Source organism: Phragmites australis, chromosome 13 (assembly GCF_958298935.1).
Source record: "Phragmites australis chromosome 13, lpPhrAust1.1, whole genome shotgun sequence".
Taxonomy (NCBI): Eukaryota; Viridiplantae; Streptophyta; class Magnoliopsida; order Poales; family Poaceae; genus Phragmites; species Phragmites australis.
The window spans coordinates 21824776-21845980 of NC_084933.1; the positions used below are offsets into that span (position 1 = coordinate 21824776).

Here is a 21205-nt window from a genome sequence, read left to right on the forward strand (position 1 = left end):
TAGGCTAAAGATATCCACACGCGTACGTGTTTAGCGAGCTTTATATAAAGTGTGTGTTATGTGCGCGTCCTGAGTTGTGTCTAAAATACGGCTTCGAAAAGATTTGGAGTACCATATCGCGTTAGAGATACGGTGCGAAGTGATTAGAAATCTATTATTTATCTGTTCGTGTTCAGTTTAATAGTACTTTACCGGTCGTGAGAATCTTGTCTCAGAGTTCATGTAGGAGTACATTGATAAACCAGCGAATGGTGGCTAAGTAGCTACTCACTTTTGTTGCTCAAGATTTCTACTGTAAGGACCATTTTTAGTAGATATTTTATAAATTTATTTTCTATAATACTATTATAGTATTCTTTATTTTTTTCATCTCCAATGGCTACCATATTTTCTATCTTTTATTACTCTCCTCGTCCCTTAAGACTCACAGTTATCCTCTGTGAATAGTGATGCGGATAGAAGAGAATCAGCAAATTTGGAGTACGTGTTTCTCTCAACAATGTAGCGACATTGTAGCACTCGAAACCGCCTCCGTTGGAGCACGTTTGCAGGCCACGTGGAGTTCATATTTGTATTATAGCACTGGATACGGACTCCGCTTAGGGTGCCCTAAAGCAGCATAAACTTCCGTGCTAGAAAGGTAATCGGGCCTCAACAAACTCATGGCCTAAAAGGCGTATTCCGGAAACCGCACCTTTTGCATCTGCTCCCTCAATCTCAAGAAATATATTTTAGTCTCCTCTATAATGTTCAAAATATATAATTTTGAGTAACTCTATTAGGTAACTTCTTTCTCAATACAAGTCTTATTTTTATTAATATTAAAAGATGGTCAGGTGAGCTTTGGCAAACTTGCAATGTTCAGGAAGGTTTAGGTGACTTTGTGGAGCTAAGTAATCTTGCTGTTAAACTGCTTGCAATAAAAATGAACAAATGTTTGTCTGATTTTCACCATAGCTGACGGGATAGTCGTGCAAAACATTCCGTCGGATAGGCACCCAGTCAGCCACAATTAATATTAATATAGTTAATAAGACTAACATGGCTTACTAGTGTGAGAAGATTTAGTTTTAAGGATTCTATGTGATGTACTAAAGGGCATCAAACACCTCAAATGATTTAATATTAAGGTCAAAGTAGAGTTTTATGAAGATATAAAGATCTATTGCTTAGATAAGTGATTATAAAGTTAAAAGCATTATTTATATAGATAGATTTGTTCTTTTTGGTTATACTAAAAAATTAGTTTATGTTTAGTAGGTTCACCTAGTATCTTTAGGCTAATAATCTAGTGGTGATGCATACTAGGGCTATATTAAGAATTGAAGTCATAACAAAAAAAAAGTGAAGCTAGGATAAAAATATGATTGAATTAGACTTGTTCCATGAATTTAATTTTATTAAAATGGTTTTGAGTTCAAGTTTTCAGTAGCATGTTTTGAGATCTTCACAAGATTTACATAGAGTATACGATCATCAAAATCGGAGTCTAGAGTGAAAATTTAAGGCCAAAATACGGATAACAGTTTTTTGGATTTATACTCACTGGATAATCCGATATACACATGGACTTCACCAAATGTTCCTATGTTCAAAAGAAGTTTTCAGCTCAAGTGGACAATACAAAAGTTGTCGAGCACTTCATAAACTTTCCATAGAAACCAATATCACCAAAATTAAAGTCTAGAGCAAAAAGTTGTAGCCAAAATATTGATTGTAAGTTTTTGAAAATTATACACATTAGATGTACATCGGATATTCCAATGTAATGTTCCGATGTTAAAAAAGAAGTGCACCGAATGTTCTAGCGATCAAAAGAGGTTTTCATCGGAGTATTTATGCAGAGGCATTTGTTTAGCAATGAGTTAGGATGCTATACACATCGGATGTTCCAGTGCTAAGGGTAACAAATTAACCGAATATCAGATGAGAAGGCAATACAAGTAACAGCTAGTTTCGGGACCGTTGTAGTTATACTAACCGGAAGATCTGATGCACTCACCGGAAGATGAACAGTAACACTAGATTATCCATTGTTCACAAATTATGGATAGCTTTTTTTAATGGCTAGTTTTTGGAATTGGAGTTATAAATATTCCACCACCTGGTCATTTGAAGTGTGCTGGAGCTAGAAGAAGTGTTGCTACATATATTTGAGAGCTCTTACCATCAAAATAATGATAGTAAAGATCAAGAAAATTAGCACAAGATTAAGAACTTGATTAGTGCTAGTTTAGTTCTAGTGTGCATCTAGCTAGGTGACACTACTACTACAGAAATAAGCATATATGATGGTCTATTACTGTCGGTTCCTTACGAGTCCATAATGATGGAGTATCATTACCGGTTCGTATCAAGGACCGACACTAAAAGACCATTCGAAAAAACCGACAGTGAAACTTGATTATCAATATCGGTTTTAGCTATGAATCGGCAGTTCATGTTATGAACCGACAGTGATAGTCAAGGTTTCACTATCGGTTCGTGGCTAGAGCCGGCAGTGATAGTGGATGATAGTTTATTTTAAAAAAATTATACTTTTCATATAAAGTCGGATGAGGACAAATTTTATATCAAAATTGTAGCTCTCGACAAGATCTACAACTTTGTAGTTAAGAACTTTTTCATTTGAAGTTATTTAGATATCCAAATAATCATTTAAAATTTCAAACATGAGATGTCAAAAGAATTACATACGCTAATGTTATCACTGGTACTTGTGTGGTGGGATAGTAAGGACGTATCGTGCGAGTTGAGATGTTTTGGGTTCGAGTGCCATGAACCGCATGTGCGCGTATTTCGTGAAAAAAAATCGTGTGACTTGTGACTTGTGCAGGTGTGGGGGTTCCTCACGTGATTTTTTTTTTCAATTTTCCCAACCCAAAAACATCGATTCGATGCCTGACTATCACTGCCGGTTGAAGCCTTCAGTCGGCAATAATAACACCTTAATTGTCGGTCTCCAGGCTGACAGTGATAGTTCAAGACTATCATTGTCTGTTACCCACTGCCGGCTCTAAAACCGGCAAGGAAGGGTGTTTTAGAGCCGGTAGTGAAAGGGTATTTTGTAGTAGTGTGATTAGACTAGAGTTGGGTCAAGAAGTGATCCACACTTGTTTCGCTTGATGCTTGATGGCACCTAGATGGTTTGGCGGTGTTTGTGTCTTGCGAGACACTCCAAGGAGGTTATGGAACAGCTTGAGTGCATCGTGCCAAAGTGGCAAAGCACTACCATAGTGGAGACGGCAGTGAGCATATGGGAGAGGCCTAATACGATATCCACCGGCATGTGGAGAGCTCTAATGGTTATCCACGGAGTTAGTCGATTAAAAAGCTTGGCCTTTGTGAGGGGCTCTAACATAAACTAGGGGTGAGCGATAACTCACTGATACCATAGAAAAAAGTTATCGTACCGAGTTTACGTTCTCTCTACCCTTTACATTCCACACTTTTTTCTTACACTTACTATTTCGTATTCACCTTTCTTAAAATTGACATGTGTAATTGGTATGATTGATTCTTATGGTGCAAAATTTTATTACGATAGAGTAGAAACCCTAGATAAACTTATATCACATTTAGATAGATAGGTTTATCTTGTTAAATTGAGCCTTAGCTTTAACTGATCATAATCACCCACTCTTAGGGCATCGTTGATACTTATAAGTGGTGTCAGAGCCTACGGCTCACATTTGGACTCTTAAGCTTCATCGCCTAGCGAGAAAGTGATGTCCGAAGATGGGATGGATATCGGTAGGGCTCCACACTTTAACAGTACAAACTTCCCCTATTGAAAAGTTCGTATGCCGTGCTATCTAGAGCTCAAAGGTTTAAATGTTTTGAGAGTTACAATGTTAAATATGAAACCTTTAAGTAGGCCTAACAAGCCTACAAAAGCTGATAATGATGAGTTGCTATTCAATACTATAGCTAGAAGTAACTTATTTTTATCTCTTAGCATTGATGTTTTTGATCGTGTCCACAGCTTCACAAATGCACATAATATTTAGATCACACTAATTGAAATTTATGATGGTACAAAAGATGCGTGTGAAGAAAATATCATGTTGTTAAATCTAAATTAAACATTTTTTTATGTTTCCTTATGAAAATGTAAATGACATGTACGAATGCCTAAATTTTATTGTGGTGAGGATAATGCTTCAAGCTCTTCTTCGTCCAAGACACGACAAGATCACCACCATTCTTCACAACCGCTAAGATTTGAGTAAGATGACACACATACAAGTACTCAGAAAACTCACTGCACATGAGCTTTACATGAAGATGAGTGATGAAGCTTCTTCTTCATTCAACAAGAAGAACCTTGCTCTTGCAAGCAAACAAGAAAAGATTAAGATGATAAGGAAGAAAGAAGAGTCAAGCTCAAGTGAAGAAGAAGACGATGAAGATGACAAAGAAGATCAAGATGAAATTGATCTAGAGATCATCGATATCATCGAGAAATTGGATAAGTACATGAAGAAGATCAAATCCAAGGGATGTCCAATCTCAATCAATAAACTAGCCTTCAATGCAAGAAAACACAAGAAGACTTGCTTTGAGTGTGAAGAAGTTGGGCATTTCGCCACTGATTATCCAAGCAAATCCAAGAGGAAGGTTAGGTGCAAGCTCAAGAAAGAAAAGAAAGAAGAGAGAGGAAGAAGAAAGACCTATATATGTATAGGAAAGTGGGTGGATGAAGACTCAAGCTCAAGTGATGCTGAACATCGTGGTACGATGGCCGCGCTCTCTATCAAGAAGAAGAATTCATTGACCTCATCATCATCACACATGTGCCTTATGATCAAAGATAAGGAAAATGATGTAAGTGATTATGCGCTTTTTAAGATAATAAATGAGCAACAAAAGACGTTAGAAAAACTAACCAATAAGTTTGAGGTCCGTAAAGAAATTCATGCTCTATTTATTGTTAATAATGAAGAATTAGTTAGCAAATACAATTTGCTTAACGAGGAGCATGAAGACTCAGTGCAAAATTTAAGAATTTTGAGCTACCATTTAAGGCCTCCAAGAAATTATCTGTTTCTTTTTATGTTAAATCTAAAACGGATGCTTCTACTTCTTATGATAATTTAATTAAAATATTGTGCTTGTATATTTGCAATGAAAATGTTAATGTTCTCTCTACCCTTTACTTTCTGTACTTATTTTTCTTGCACTTATTATTTCGTATTTATCTTTTCTAGGATTTTCATGTGTAGTTGGTAGAATTGATTTTTAAGGTGCAAAACTTTATTATAGTAGAGTAGAAACACTAGATAAACCTATATCGCATTTATATAGAAATTAAAATAAATTTATTTTATTAAATTAAGTCTTAGTTTTAAGTGGATCCAATTCACTCCGGCGTGGGCTCGTGCCATCACCGATCTTACAATGCCCTTGTCTCTCCGCTCTCCATGCCACCATCGTGCACGAGCTCGACAACGCCCCACAGTGCGACTGCAGACCGGTCGACCGTATCATCAGAAAGTTACTGCAAGGGATCACGACAGGAGAAAAGCTCAGCTGGCTGAGCTGCGTAGTGAGTGGACATGCAGTCATGCACGCACCGAGCGCTGGCAAGCACTTCACCAGATCGCGAGTCTCTGACTTTGAACAGATGTACTGGATACATAGCTGATCAACAGGCAGATGCTACCAACCAACATGGCTGCATGGGCTCCAGGTACGGCATGTATGTCCCTCCTATGCCCAGATCAGCTCCAATTCAGCCATGCACTGATCACCGATGCGTACCACACTGTGAAGGATCAAACGATGAGTACTTGTCTCTGGAAGACTAGGCAACACGATATCATGGCAAAAACCTTTCTCGTCGTGGGAGTATCATAGCAGGAACACGATTCTGCTCCACATCACAGATAAAAGTGGGTGGAAGAAATGAACTCTCATCCAAAAAGGCCACACTACGAATATCGCGCTCGTAAGTTTTCGCCACCCAAAACCACGAGGGGAAGAGGCGTCAGTAACAAACTGGCTCAGAAAAGGTTCCGGCATTGCTGTCTGTCGCAGTAGCATTTCAATAACATCAACGAATTCGCAGTTATGAGAGCAAAGCACCACCCAGCGAGACATATCATTCCTCTGTTAGGATTCCTGATAAGTTAGATCATCCTATTCTTGTACATTACAACCTTAGTTTCAGCGTGTAAAGACACGAGTCATGGTACCGGAAAACGATATCGTCTTGCTTCAGAAAAACAGCAAGAGTCACAAGTTCCAGTCATGTTATACACTTCAACATCTCTTCTCCGCATAATGCTAAAGTATCAACTCGGCCTCTGCTCAGTATCAATAGCTTAACTAGCTACTCCATCTAACAAAAGACGTCAACAAAAGGATGCAGGGCATTATATTATCTGTACACCGTTTGATCATCAAACAACTCTGCCACCGATACAGTAACAAGCTGACTCAAAAAAGGTACAACACCTGAATAATGCACACACTGGCGTCTCTATGACGCTAAACTGCGCTGACTCTCACAACCAGGGCAATTGTGCAAGCTCTCGTGGATGTAAATATCACAATCAAGGCAGAAGTGCTGGTTGCATTTTGGGCAGCGTACATGGAGGCTAGATTGGCCATCTGCAAGGATATTTAATAAATAATTAATGAACACGTGTAAGGCATGTAACATAGAACAAAAACAGTAAAATAAAGTCACATCAAAAGAAGCATGAGAATTGGGAAGGGAAGAAAGTAATGCTCGCATAAGCTTTGCTCTCAGTAATGGAAGCCATCTTTTTTTCTATTTAGACTAATGTGGAAGGGCTATCTATGTTTTGTCAACTGTTCATTTCAATAGCAGAAAGAATTTGAGACTAATTCTCATTTCGCAAGCTCCCCATTTTGGTATGCCATTTGTTTTGTCAATGTAGTGTAGTTGGTGGACACACTTCACAAAGAAGAGAGAATAGTTAGAATAAAGACAGGTATCACTATGCATGAATTTACAGAATACAGAATACTTGCTACCGAACACAAGGTTCGGTAGCATTGGAACATACGCAGGCAAGGTGGCAAGGCATTAAAAGATATCTTTCATAGTCTGGAAAAGTAACAGACATGAGCTTTTGACATGCTTAAGCATACCAGGGTTTAAAAGGCTCTGCTGGCAGCCGAAGCAACTTTGTCCTCCCTTTTGGCCTCTATTTGGAACAGAGGACACCTCATCAAACGGTGTTACTGGGAAGAGATGATGATATGACCTTGCCAGGTGTGGAGAACTAACTAGTGTTAGACCACAAGTTCGACATTCTGTTGGAAGCTCACACACATTAACTTTGCATCTAGGACATATATAACCTTCAGCCCCAGACTTTATTTTCTTGTGACAAGAGCAAATAGAGATAAGATCCTCAGCACCCCTCTGTGGAAAACCCATCTTAATCAAATTAGCTGAAGCATACTCCGCTATTGCAGGAGGTGGGGGAGCATGTTCCAGCAGCAATTCTTTAAAATGAGACTGCCAAAAGAAAGGAGAAGTCATTAACCTTCCACAAGAATTGAATAACCAAAGGTAAAATCACAAGCACAGTTTAGCACCTCATCCAGCGCAACCGTATAGGATCCACCAGTCTCTTCACAGAGATGTTTGCAAATGAAGATCTCTGCAGCAAGACCAATAACGGAGCATCTAATTTTGTTTTGTTTACATTTTTCTATTGTCGCCATGATATCACCAGGATCACATGTATTTAGGGCGGAGTACAAAATTAAGACTTCCTTGTGGCCATACGACGGGACTTGATCTAAATAACCATGGACAAGTTCTAGAGCATTCTGCAGAGATGAATCACCAGAACACTCGAGCTTCCCCATCAATGCCTTAATCTGTGATTCTGGGCTCCCTCCAATGTCTGTAAGTCGATGAGAAATACCATCTTTAATCGTCACTAGGCCAACATGGCTCAAGGGATTCTGGTCAAAGAATTCTCTTATGAAAGCCTCAGCATGTTTTGCAACAACAGCCATTCGATTAGGACGATAGTCCGTCTCTGAAGCTGCCTACATGAGTAAAGACCTATTTGAGCATGCAAAAGGTGCAAAGAGAACAGTGTAACAATAATTTGCAGTAAAACGATTCTTCACCACAAAAACAATTGACCAGGCTAATCATTAAAACAAAATTGTTTACGGATGCTAACATATAAGGTTATAACAGACCAAAGAAAAAGACCAAATGAGAGGGTGGAAAAGAGATATTTCTTTACCAAAAAATGCACATTTTCCAAAGAATGCATAATCAGAATGTATAAAGCTTTGTCAGATCAGCAAAAAAAAAAAATTTCATGCTAATTTAGAGCAGTACAGTTTCCTTCTCTTTTGACATAAACAGAAGGCACAATCAGTCAAAAAGACATTATTCTTTTCATATTCTTAACAACAAAGAACCTTACACTCCTAATAAGTGTTTTTAGGACAAAGCTATTCACTAGGTGACTCGTGTTGCAGTAAATCCTGGAATATTGTTACCACAGCTCAAGTGTGCAGGTACCAATAAGTACAGAGGTAGGCTACTAATTCATCAATGAATAACAACTGAACAACCATTCACTGGTTGCAATCCATAGGATATGCATCAATACAAAACGTCTCAAAGAATCTTTTCTGCTGGTTAATAGAATCTAAGTCTTTCATGTTTTTTTCTTAGGTAAATGTCAAGACTAGATTTTATGCCTGTACACAGGAGTGTTCTATAGAGCAATTTTGCAGCAATCATCAAATACCTACATCTTGTCCTGCAATCCTAATTCCTGAACTTGTGATGTCAGGATTTATAGGAGCAAGCCTTACCAGAGGTCAAAACATCTAACACAAAATGCCAAAATGCTCGGGAGAATAACTTCTTAGATGAAGGAAAACAATTAAAAGTAACTTCAAACACAACTATTCAGGCAACAAATAGCAATAACAACCAGAAACACCTTCAACTATTCAACAGAACAGTGCAATTGATGACGTAAGTGTAAAAGGGAGAAATGAGATGTTCGCTCTATTTCACATACATATAAGCTATGTAATATAAATATCAGGACATAAACCAATTATAGATGTACTATGTCATTTAGTTCTCTTTGTAGCAATCAGAGGTTTCATATTATGTCAGGACTTATCCAATGATGGTCTCATGGTCAAGAGGATTCAGATCTCAACATATAAAATCCAATAATATAAATATCAGAGGTTTCATATTATGTCAGGACTCATCCAATAATGGCCTCATGGTCAACATATAAAATCCGAAAAATGATGTGCTGTGTCATCTAGTTCTCTTTGTACCAATCCAATTGTTGGGCTCACATATAAATGGAGCCTGGCTCTGGTAGGCTTTGAGCTCTGAACAACAGGTTGCTGCCAAGGGCAATGCTATTACTATGAATGGGGACAACCTAGGCCAAGGCTTCACAGTTCCCCATGATTCATGAACATGAATCTATGAGTACGGAAACTCTTGAAGTATCACCTTAGATAGATTGGATTGGTTTCTAGAGTTGGTGCAGAGCTTATCTCTTGATTGAATTGGTTTCTAGAGTTGGCACAGACTTTATCTCTTGATACATGTGCCGTGGGTAAAACTAGCGCTTGAGCTTAGTTTTTCTCAATACCAAGCTATTACCACTCTAACTAACAGTGTCCTTGCATAAAATGATTGATCTCCCATACTTTTATAATTCTGCCCTTGATATTACTGTCATAGCAACATGGTTAGATTTAAAAAATGGGTAAATTTCACAAAACTACACTACGATCGTCCAAACTATCACAAAACTACATTTTTTCCCCTCCTATTTCATAAAACCACACTTACTTTGCATCACTTTATCACAAAACTACACTTCTTTGGGTTTAACTATCACAAAACTACACTTTTCCCTCCTATTTCACAAAACCACACTTATTTTGCATCATTTTATCACAAAATTACATTTCTATTACTGTGAACAGATCTGACAAGATGAGCCCACGCATCACACTTACAGGCTTCAGTCCTTACCGTTTGCTGACATGGACGACTACACTATGTCACAATTGCTTGCCAAGTTAGTAGATCCTACGTGACCTTTGAGCTCCTTCTCTTGAAAGCTACCAATCTGGTGCGAGTTGAATTCGTGGGTGCGAAAAATTGGTACCGGTGGAGGTTAGCATGACACCATTTAGCCACCCAAGTGGTGCCATGCCAACCCCCACCAGCGCCATTTGGACGGCTAAATGGTGTCATGCCAACCCCCACCAACGTCATTTACCCGCCCAAATGGTGCCATGACAACCCCCGTCAACGCCATTTGGACGGCTAAATGGTGCCATGTCAACCCCCACCAGCGCTAATTTTTCATGCCCAGGAATTTAACTCACACCAGATCGGTAGCTTCCAAGAGAGAACCCAAATGCCACGTAGGATCCGCTAACTTAGCATGCGATTGTGACATGGCGTAGTTGGTCACGCCAACAAACGGTGAGGGTTGAAACCTGTAGGTATGACACGTGGATCCATCTTATTACATATGTTCACAGTAACAGAAATATAGTTTTGTGATAAAGTGATGCAAAGTAAGTGTGGTTTTGTGAAATATAAAGGAAAAAGTGTAATTTTGTGATAGTTAAACCAAAGAAGTGTAGTTTTGTGATAAAATGATGCAAAGTAAGTGTGGTTTTGTGAAATAGGAGGAGAAAAGTGTAGTTTTGTAATAGTTTCGACGATCATAGTGTAGTTATGCGAAATTTACTCTTCAAAAATTGACCTCATAGCCGCCATTTAAAGCATCACCCATGCCCAGGAAATGCATGAGCCATAATTGGATAATCAACACAGATAAGCCCTGAGTCTAAACAAATGGCACTAAAGGGAACCGATCAGATCATCTCGCTCTTGTCTATGCGGTTCTATCTACAAACAAATGAACCAAAGCTGTTTATGCAAACCTGCATCATCTCCACTGAAAATCACAAGCTTATAAATGAACCAAGCATATGAAACAAGCAAAAGACACTATCCCAGTGTTCACCACTCCACCAATCCTGGCTCAAGCCAACATCTTCGGTGAACCAAATCCAGAGCCTAAGCACTATCACATCACTCTCGGAACTAGGTAGGACAATGTGATATCGACACGATCGGCATTGCTAGCCAGCTCGATTGATCCCAAGCAACTAGCCCGACTTCACACAAAAATACGCTCGCCAGGTGCTCGACGGGGCGTCCAGCCGAATGACCGAGAGAGAAATAAACAGCACATGACGCGAGGGGACGAACCCGGGAGAGGTCGATGACGATATAGAGGTAGCGGATGAGTCCCTTCTGGATGCGGGCCGCCGCCGCGGCCGCCGACCGGAGGAGGAGGCGTCGGCGGTACTGCGAGTGGACGAGGGTCTTGGTGTCGATGGAGCGGAGGATGCCGGACTCGTCCTCCTGCAGCGCCTCCCACGACCGGTCGTCCGCGTACGCGCGCTCCCACGCCTCCAGGACGCGGCCCTCGCCGCCCTCCTCCTCTTCCTCGTCCTCGTCCTCGTTCTGGTTGCGGCCCCGGCCCCGGGCAGCGGAGGGCGCGCTGAAGCCGCCGCCGCCGCCGTACATGGTGTTGGGGGTGGTGGGGGCGGCGGCGAGTAGTGGGAGTAGAACCAGAGGCGACGTCGGGGACAAGGAGGAGATGGGCCAGGCGGGTGTGCTGCTTTGGGGTTCCTGGGCTTTTGTTTTGGGTGGGTTACCTTCCTAAAAATTATACGCATCTTTGTTTTAAGTGTGTTTGGTTTCTTGAATTTATAAGAGCTGATCTAGATCAGATGTGTATAATTTTATCAAAACGTGTGCTCTATTGTTTGTATTTATTGTGATAGTCTGATCAGACGAATATAAATATATGTTTTCAGCCTGGGCCGATAATGAAGCCTGGCCCGACGGATCCTGCATCGACTTAAGAAGCTAAGGCTTACTTGCTAGTGCTATAAAATCATTTTTATGCGAGCAACTAATCACAGTCTTAACTCTTTTATCCGCTCATACGGTTTCAGATTTAGTCAATCAAACAGAAATTTAACTTAAGTTGTCCAGATATATATAACCAACCAAACAATCTTCTTTTCAACAAATATAACTCTGCTCAAACTATTTTCACTTAGACTAGACGATGCAACTATATAAAACCCCATAAAAAAACCAAACACACCCTCATACGATTGCATCGTTGTTCATGCTTCATCCACCCTTCGTGTCTGGATCCTGACCTCGGATTCCTTTGTGCCTCATATATCAGTCACTAGATCAAGTAGTTGATACGCACAAAATTTAACAGAATGAATCAAATACATACTTTGAATAAAATAATATAAAATAACCATATGAAAAAAATAAAAGATGATCTGATGGACAAGGATTCACAGTAGACCAGCCAAGCAGAAGAGCTAACAACACAGCGGAGCGAAATAAACGATGCAACCCAAAGCCACATACAACTATAGTGCAGATACGACCTTAGACTTCTTCTCTTTAACTTCATCTAGGCTGAGTTTTATCTCCATCGCAACAATTTGAAAGTAACAAGACTGAGTACGGAAGGTAGTCAATAAGTCTTATACGACTTCAAGAGATTGATAGATACATAAAGGATATTTTAAGGATAAGGCTTTATGATATAATTTTAAGTGTAAGTAGATTTTATGTAGGTATCCAGTTATATTCTCTATTGTAACTTTTTGGAATAAGGTAACCTAGTAACAAAGTTTTTAAAATAATTTAAAACAGTATAACAAGGTAATAAAGATTTTGAAATGATTTAAAATAAGGTAACCTAATAACAAAGCTTTTAAAATAGTTTAAATCAAGGTAACCTGATAACAAAATTTTTAAAATAATTTTAAATCCAGAAAATAGTAACAAGTTATATCTGAAGGTTTTTTAGTCCTAGGAGGGGCTACACCTCACTCCATAGTCTTTATCATCATATCTGGTGTACCTCTAGTACCTCATAGCTTTTGGTGGATTGAGCCAGCAACCTCATCACATGAATATCTAGTCTACACACTGAAAGTGCCTAGAGGGGGGGTGAATAGGCTTTTCTGAAAATTAAAACTAAAACAGCGGATTAAATCTGTCGGATACTCCGGTGAAGGTCGGATACTCCGGTATGGTCCGGAGTATCCGGTCTAGTCCGGAGTCTCCGGTCTATACAGGGAATTTAGAACAACTACGAATTAAAGCTAATAGCTAGAATCTAAGGTTTAAGGTAGGTCTACTGGATATCACAGAGCTAGAATAACACTTAACACTAGCAAGATGATCACTAAAGCAATTTATATGACAAATCACAAAATTCAGACAATAAAACAAATGGCACAAATACGAACACGAGAGATTATTCCGGAGTTCGGCCACCTCACAAAGAAGTGCCTACGTCTCCGTTGAGGAGCTCACAAAGAGCCGGGTCTTTTCCAACCCTATCCTCTTCTAGCGACCACCAAGATCAAGCTAGAAATTCTTACTCAATTCGAAGATGTTTACAAACTTCCCGTGGCACTCCACAAGTTTTGGGTGCTCTACGGGCGACGCCTTTCCATCTAGAAGCACAAAGCTTCAAGAGAAATGATTGCAGCGAATGCTCGATGAAGAACTCAATACTCAAGTGACTTGAACTCTCTCCAAACACAAACTCTCTAAAAATTTATAAACTTTGCACTAGAGGTGGTTGGAGGGTCTTTGAATGCTCTTAAAGTGCTCAAGAGGTCTAAAGTTTACCAGCAATAGCAAGCTCTAAATGCCATGGGGTGTGGGGGAATTTATAGCTCTCTCTCAAAAACTAAATGTTACTGTTTTGTCAGAACTGACCGGAGTATCCGGTGTACACCGGAGTATCCGGCCCTAAATCCAAAAATAGCGTCAGAACGGTCACAGAACGTGTCAGAACTAGCCGTTACAGTTCTGTTAAATTACCGGAGTCTCCGGTGAACACCGGAGTCTCCGGTCCTAACAGTCCTTCCAAAAACGTTAAGTCCGGAGACTAGCCGGACCCTCTGACCTCTCCAAGTACCGGAGTATCCTGTGTACACCGGAGACTCCGGTCTCTCTTTTCTTTTATCAAAAAGATTAAACGCTAACCGAGAGTCTCTGCCGGAGTCTCCCTCGGAGACTCCGGTTAACTCTAAAATATTTACCGGAGTATCCGGTGAACACCGGAGACTCCGATCCCCTTTTAATTAAAATAAACACTTAACCGAGACTCTCTGGCGGAGTCTCCCTCGGAGACTCCGGTCTGTTAACCCTTAAATTACCGGAGTATCCGGTGAACACCGGAGACTCCGGCCTTTTTCCAAATAAAAATAAACCGTAACCGAGACTCTCTGCCGGAGTCTACCTCGGAGATTCCGGGCTAAATACTGAGTACCGGAGTATCCAGTGAACACCGGAGTATCCGGACTCAGTGGATTTTTTCAGAATGAACTCGGTGTCCGTGAGTGATTATGTCTCTCAACTAGTTGGTTCTAAGGGATATCTTGAGCATTGAGACACTAACCAAGCAATCAAATGCAACCCTCTTAATAGAGTGGCTATCCTAGACTCAATTTTCAAAAATAAAAGAGTTTAAATCCTATTGAGTACTCTTCGTTGATTCTCCATTTGTTTCGACAGGCGTCAAACGTCACTTATCTTTACAACTAATACTTAAATCTGTTCATAACTTAGAAAAGCATGTTAGTTCCTTAATTGTTTTGTCATCAATAAGCTAAAACCCACTTAGGGGGCCTAGATGCACTTTCACACACTCACTCATAAAGACACATACACTCGGAGTCTAGTCATCAGGGTTACTGCTTTCACGACTATTCAAATACATTTACACTCTGCAGAGGTTGTACACTGTACCCACGTGATATGGTCAGCCTCCAACTGTTGCAAGTGGAGGAGCGAATCATACCAAGACACTCTAATCACCTTTCCTGCATAGCTTTTCTATGAGATTTACCCTCCAAGCGCCAGAATCCATGTACTGAAGGCTAGCCCCTTTTTAAGCCTAAGTCAGATCTAGAAACCTTCAAACAGAGGGATAGATGGTCACTTGACTGCTCGCTACTCTCAACCTCCTAGTATAATGCCCAACTTAATCCGGTGAAGGACAACTCAAGTCTTGTCCATTTAAGACGTATGGTTGCACGGGGTGGCTAAGCATGACAGCGCAATGACTCAGTCCTTAAACGGCCATGGCAGACATCTTCTGGCAATGAATACCACAAAGGTAACTCAAGCCCCATGGAGCATCTTTATCCAGAGTACTACTCCACCTGCCCCTGCTAAAACAGTTTTCATCCATTTTTACACACCATCCTCTACATCCCACATGACATCAAGGATTTCACAATCATCACGAAATTCACAACCATCAAGGATTCATGGTATATGAGTTATAATTGATAACAGTAAATCTTATCTCCGAGGAGAGGTGTTTTGAAAGCGACGTCTCCGAGGAGACGTATTCAATCATAAGCATGCTAGATATCAAGACATCGTCTATCCATTGCAGGTTTAGCAATATTGCAGCTTGATATTGACATGACAACATGCAAAATTAGGAAATCACCTCAATATGCACCTTTTAAACGTCCATGATTCATCAATAAAATGTCCATTGATAGCCATATATCTCATTTCCTGGTTATCTGTTGTCTAAAGATCCATTGTAATAGCAACATGACAATTGATCTTTTGCAGAAACATCCTAGCTTCCTTTTTCCCATGTCATAGAAACTCATGATGTCCTTTCTAAGAGTGTTTCTAGTTCCCATTTTGAACAAAGGTTGTAATGCACTAACAAATTTATGAAAGCTATGATGTTCCAGAATGGACAGAGGGTACTCATGAAGTACAACCATGGAATAAAGTGTTGTTATATCTACATCTTGATCACAGACATAATTTTCTATAGCTACTTTCCCCTTTTCAGTGCCTGCAAATCTCAAATTTGGTTGTATTTTATCTCCTGGCTTCTTTCTATAGAGACAATTTTTCAAATGAGTATGCAAATGGTTAGTACCATTTCTTGTTGTAGCTGAAAGAAGCTTCTTGCAGTGGTTGCATTTCGCCTTCCACACTCCATCTTTGTCGCACACTCTTGTGAAGTCTGCCCAAACAGGTGAAGTAAGCTTTCTCGTTGACCTACGAGACTCAGTCACAACAGCAGTTCTATCTTCCTCCACTGGCACATCCCTGGCTACAACATAATGCACAAAAATCATGTTAGGAATATAATTAGTATAGAGTGGAACAAAGACAAATATAGTTATTATAGAGCAGCACGTAGTCCAGTCAATCTTAATAATGCATTCCTTAATTCAACTATGCCTAAGTGAAGTAATGGCACTAGTAAAATATGAGGCCATTCACATTCATCAAAAGCAAACAACTGCTTCAACACTCAATTCATGTACCAAATTACTCCAACAAAATATCATTCGTTCATGTTTGATTCGTACCCCAGCTAACCCTACCAAACATCATTCTTGCTTCAACAATCAATCTAGGCATGATTAAAACATCTACACATTTTTACATGTGTAAGTCTACACAAATTTTGGTAGCTTTCATGGACAGCAAAGCCACTGAAACATCACTACCATGTGCTACATAAACAACATATCAAGAATTTCTATGATATATACATAAACATCTACTTCAATAGTTGTTCAAGAATTACATAAACAATTGCTGTAAATACATAAATAGCATATCAAGAATCCATCAAAAGCAAACAGCTGCTTCAACACTCAATTCATGTACCGAAGTACTCCAACAAAACATCATTCATTCATTCATGTTTGATTTGATAACCTAGCTAACCCTACCAAACATCATTCCTGCTTCAACAGGAACACATGTTCTAGCTCGTGCGGTCATGCCAATGTAGTGGAGACACCAAGACAAGCATATTCAGGAACACATGTTCTAACTAAATTGAAAGAAGAGCACCACCAACGTCTAAGGAAAAAATTACAGGGCTTCATTACCTGATTCAACAAGAGGAGCATATGCATCATGAGGTTCAAGTGTAAGAGGGGTGGAGGAGGACGCCTGCGAGACTTGCTCAGAGATGCTACTAGTAGGGGTTTACATTTGGGCGCGCGGAAGGGCGATTGAAGTCATGTAGGGATAGGCGCGGATGGTGGATGGTGGTCGCCGGTCGAAGTCAGGGATGGTGGAGGGTGCGTCGGAGCCGTGGAAGACGCGGTCGAGGAGGAAGGCGGGTGTGGCATAGCCATGGACGGCACGATCGGGGAGGAAGGAGGGTGCGGTGGAGCTGTGGACACCTTTGTTAGGGAGGGTGCGACGGAGCCATGGACGCTACGGTCAGGGAGGACGGAGGGCACACCAGGGCGTGCCAGGTCTGTGGATGACGCGGTCGGGGAGGGCAGAGGGCTCGACTATCGGGGTTTGGGAGGGCGCGGAGGTAAGGGTCTCAGGGAGGGGCGGAGACACGGAGTGTGCTGGATCTGAGTCGTGGGAGGGCGAGTGGGTACTGGTGGCCGATGGCCGACTGGGTGCTGGTGGCTATGGTTGGCCGATTGGAACTGCACATTATATATCAAATAGGAAGTGAGCTCACATGATAGATGTATGGAGCGGATATATAGGCGAAGCGGGCACGGGTAAGGAAATTTCATGCCCATCTCATTGAACACATTGAGTTTAACTTCAAACCCGCACTCGTAACCACGTGAAGCACCCCGGGTTATCACCTGTGCTTAAAACTTTATTATACCAGTCTTTGGATCAGTCGCTGGTAAATATAAGTCTTACAATAAGTGATTCCATAGTCATACAACAAAGGAAGCGACGACATAACTCCACCTAGCTAGTAATACATAAATGGCTATGTAGAGGTGCACGAGCAACAAAATCCACATCACCAGAGGGCACAAAAGGGTCAGCATAGGGAACATGCCACTCCACAGGTAACTCGGGTGCGGACGCGACCAAGACTTATTCGTCAGCCTCACCATCGACGTTGGTGAAGTTCGGATCTTCCACTGAAATCATAAGCAAGAGTGAGTACAAATGTACTTAGCAAGTCATAACCTTTGCCCTACGTCAAAGGGTATAAATACATGCATACAATATTGGCAAGGGTAAGGCAATAAGTTTAACTTTTGTGGAAAATCCAAATTCACACATGCATGGGTTCATTTTCATAAGGCAGGTTTTGTGAAAACACCATATCATTAATATTAAATGAAATGCGGGTTCAATCGCGGTGGAAGTCCAATAAAACCCAAGTTTAATATTGCCAGACACTCCATCCACAACAACCCACGTCAACTGTTGGGCCTATTTCCAAAAAACAGGCATACCCCGCCCACTCACACTCCAAGGAAATGCACATAACTCATGCTAGTTGTTATGACCAAACCATAGTTCGTTCGTGACCATGGACACATCTATTCGAATAGTTTTACCTCTGCAGAGTGGTATACTTTGCACACAAGCTGAGCTTAGCAACAAACCACCATCGTGGCAGTGTGACTCAACAAAGCTATTACCAACCACAACATCATCCCACTAGCCGCCTACAGGAGCTAACCAGAGATTCCTGACTTGTACTAGGCCTCTAATCATGTCGACAAGCCTGCACCTGCTTGCACCTACTTTATAGTCTCTCGTTGTACTCCTACCTCTGGACGACTAATAGACTAGTTGGTGGAGTTTAGACTAAGCCCTTCCTCATACGAGGTCATGTGGTTGTACTGTGAAGACTAGATAAGATGTCACACTAATTTGGTCCTTAATCGAGCCAAGACAAACATATCTACACTAAACCTATCACACGTATAGCACTTAAACTCTCAAGACATTCCCAGCAGGAATCCTAATTTGTTCCAACTCTGATAGGTTTATTGTTGTTATCAATATTCGATAAGCCTTCCCATCCCGATGCTCACACAACATCAAAGCAGCAAGTTTCACCCATTTCGCAAAACTAACCATTATTAAGTATCAAATAATAGTAAAGTACATAGTTCTAAGCATACTAGTATCAAGGGATTTGCCTTGGCGTATTTGATATTGTCGAGATGATAATTCTAAGGTTATCAAGGTTATATATGGAATGATAGCAATCAGGCCAGCTAATTTTACAATAGGACATAACTAGATCAACAACTTAAATTATGCCAATAAATAATACTTATGCAATTATTCAGTGAAAAATAGCTGCCACGGGTTGTGGTGATAAAACTGGGTATAATATGATCAACAAGGGAAAATAGATCGAGACTTACTCTGAAGTCCTCGAGAGGGTCCTGCTCAAAGTACTGCATTCCTAGCTCCTCCTCCTCCTCCTCCTCGAACTCTCCGGTCTCTAAAACACAGCACACAAATATCACAAATAGATACAAACAAAATACAAAATAATTTGAAATAAAAATGAACCTGATGGAAATGGATAGGATTTGAATTTAGAGGAATATCGGTGAAAGAATTATCGTAATCAGAGTTGAAACGAAGGAGATACATGTTTCCAGAAATTTAAATCTAGAAAAAGAAGAAGAAGGGTTACTGTACTAGCATTGTTCATTTTGGCTGGCTTAAAGGGAGATGGGTTGGGTACTGTGCAAATGGGTCGTTACTTGGCATGTGGGTTGTGCGGCTAGGTTCTATGGGCCATTGGGTTGACTTGTGCGCTAAGGCGGCCTAGCTCCGGCCCAAGGAAGGGGTGACAGGGGGAGAAACGGTGTCACGATCGGTCCCACCTATGGGTTTACACGCAGAGAGAGGGGGGATGGCGGGAGCAACGACATCTCCATCGAACGGCATGAGGCGGTGTTGCCACTCCGTCTCCGGCTCACAGCAAAGGAGGCACCAGAGACTCTCTGGAATGGTCTTCCGGCCACCGTTTATGACAGCAAATGCATGGGGAGAGAGAGGAGAGCACGAGGATCTCATTTCACACGGAGTCCGAACGAGGGAGGGGACAAGATTGGCTAGCAGCAAGCCGCCATTGGTGCGTGTCAGGGAGCTCATCGGGGAGCTTAGTGGAGGCTAGAGGAGTTAGGGAGATGGCGGAGGAGGTGCCTGGGGTTGTCTAGGTAGCTTGGCTGTGGTAGATTTGGGCTGGTAAGGGAGATCGATAGAAAGGGGCTCGATGCTCGGTTGGGGGGGGAGAGAGGGGGGAGCGGAGCTTGCCTCAGCATGCTCAGTGGAAGACGGTGAGGAGCGGAGGGGAAACAGTTGGGCTTTTATAGACGGACGAAGGGTGACAGTGCCAAGCGGTGGGGTCCGGTGGTAGCGCTCGCGCATGGTACGGCATGATGATTTGTCAAAGGGCGACAATGATGGTGGTGTAACATTGTGGACTTCGCGTGGTGCGGGGCGAGAAAGGTCAAGCTCGGTAGTCAAGGTAGCGACATCTTCTCTTCGCGTGTGCTAGTGCTGGCGGGGTTTCCGGTTGTGGGACGCGATGCGTGGTGACCGCGAGAGTTAGGAGGGCGACGACGCCGTGGCTAGGCAGCGGGCCCAGCTGCAGCGCTCGGGCGCGTGCACTAGCGGCGGGAGTGGGATGAAGAAGAAGGAAGGAGAGAGGGGCGGTGGGTTGACTGGGCTAGAAGGCATGCTGGGCCACAGAGGGAAAAGAGAGAAGGAAAGGAGAGAGAGGGTTGGGCCACGGGAAAAGAAAAAGAAAAGGAGATGGGTCGCGGAAGGAGAGTTGGATTAGATTGACCCCAAGAAAGGGGAAAGGGAGAGGAAAAGTTTTGAAATTTTGTTTGAGTTTGGTTTCTTTGAAATTGATTTTTTTTATTTCAATTTTGCTAAAAATTGGGATGTTACACCACGGATTAAAATTGGAACCTAAACCCCCACCGTTACAGTTTTTACAACTGGGTACACGGGTAAAATATGCTCGTTGTCATCCATATAGGACACACAAGCATACTGTTTTAGAGGTTGACGGCTAGACCCCAAAAAATTGTTGTGCAGACTTGTACTGATTGGTTTTCCATGCCATCAAATATTTCCTTACTAGTAAGGCGCAACAGTGAAACCACCTTTAAAAAAAAGGAAATGCTGAAACATACCCACGTGTTTATTGGGAGATCAACAGTCGATTTTTTTTATCCGTGGGATATGCTCTGCGATTTGTGTGTGATCGACCCTTTCTTCTCCCCCGTCTTCGGTGAGGTCTTCAGGGTTTGGGTTGGG

The 21205-nt window shown here is 41.4% G+C and overlaps 1 protein-coding gene across 1 annotated transcript; it reads right to left on the reverse strand.

Annotated features, from left to right (window-relative positions):
* Positions 1-6356: 6356 nt before the first annotated feature.
* LOC133888834 (general transcription factor IIH subunit 2-like) lies at positions 6357-11710 on the reverse strand. The gene is made up of 4 exons (XM_062329205.1): positions 11285-11710; positions 7576-8037; positions 7123-7495; positions 6357-6615 (listed from the first exon to the last, which is right to left on the reverse strand). The coding sequence occupies exons 1-4, from the start codon at positions 11603-11605 to the stop codon at positions 6485-6487; spliced, it is 1287 nt and encodes a 428-aa protein (XP_062185189.1). The 5' UTR covers positions 11606-11710; the 3' UTR covers positions 6357-6484.
* Between the last annotated feature and the right edge of the window lie 9495 nt (positions 11711-21205).

Excerpts from the sequence above, each read along its gene's own strand:
- LOC133888834 (XM_062329205.1), bottom strand. The coding sequence starts at position 11,605 with ATGTACGGCGGCGGCGGCGGCTTCAGCGCGCCCTCCGCTGCCCGGGGC. Across the intron at positions 8,038-11,284 it reads TCGTCATCGACCTCTCCCGG|GCAGCTTCAGAGACGGACTA; the intron begins GTTCGTCCCCTC and ends TTACTCATGTAG. Across the intron at positions 7,496-7,575 it reads ATACGGTTGCGCTGGATGAG|TCTCATTTTAAAGAATTGCT; the intron begins GTGCTAAACTGT and ends TTCTTTTGGCAG.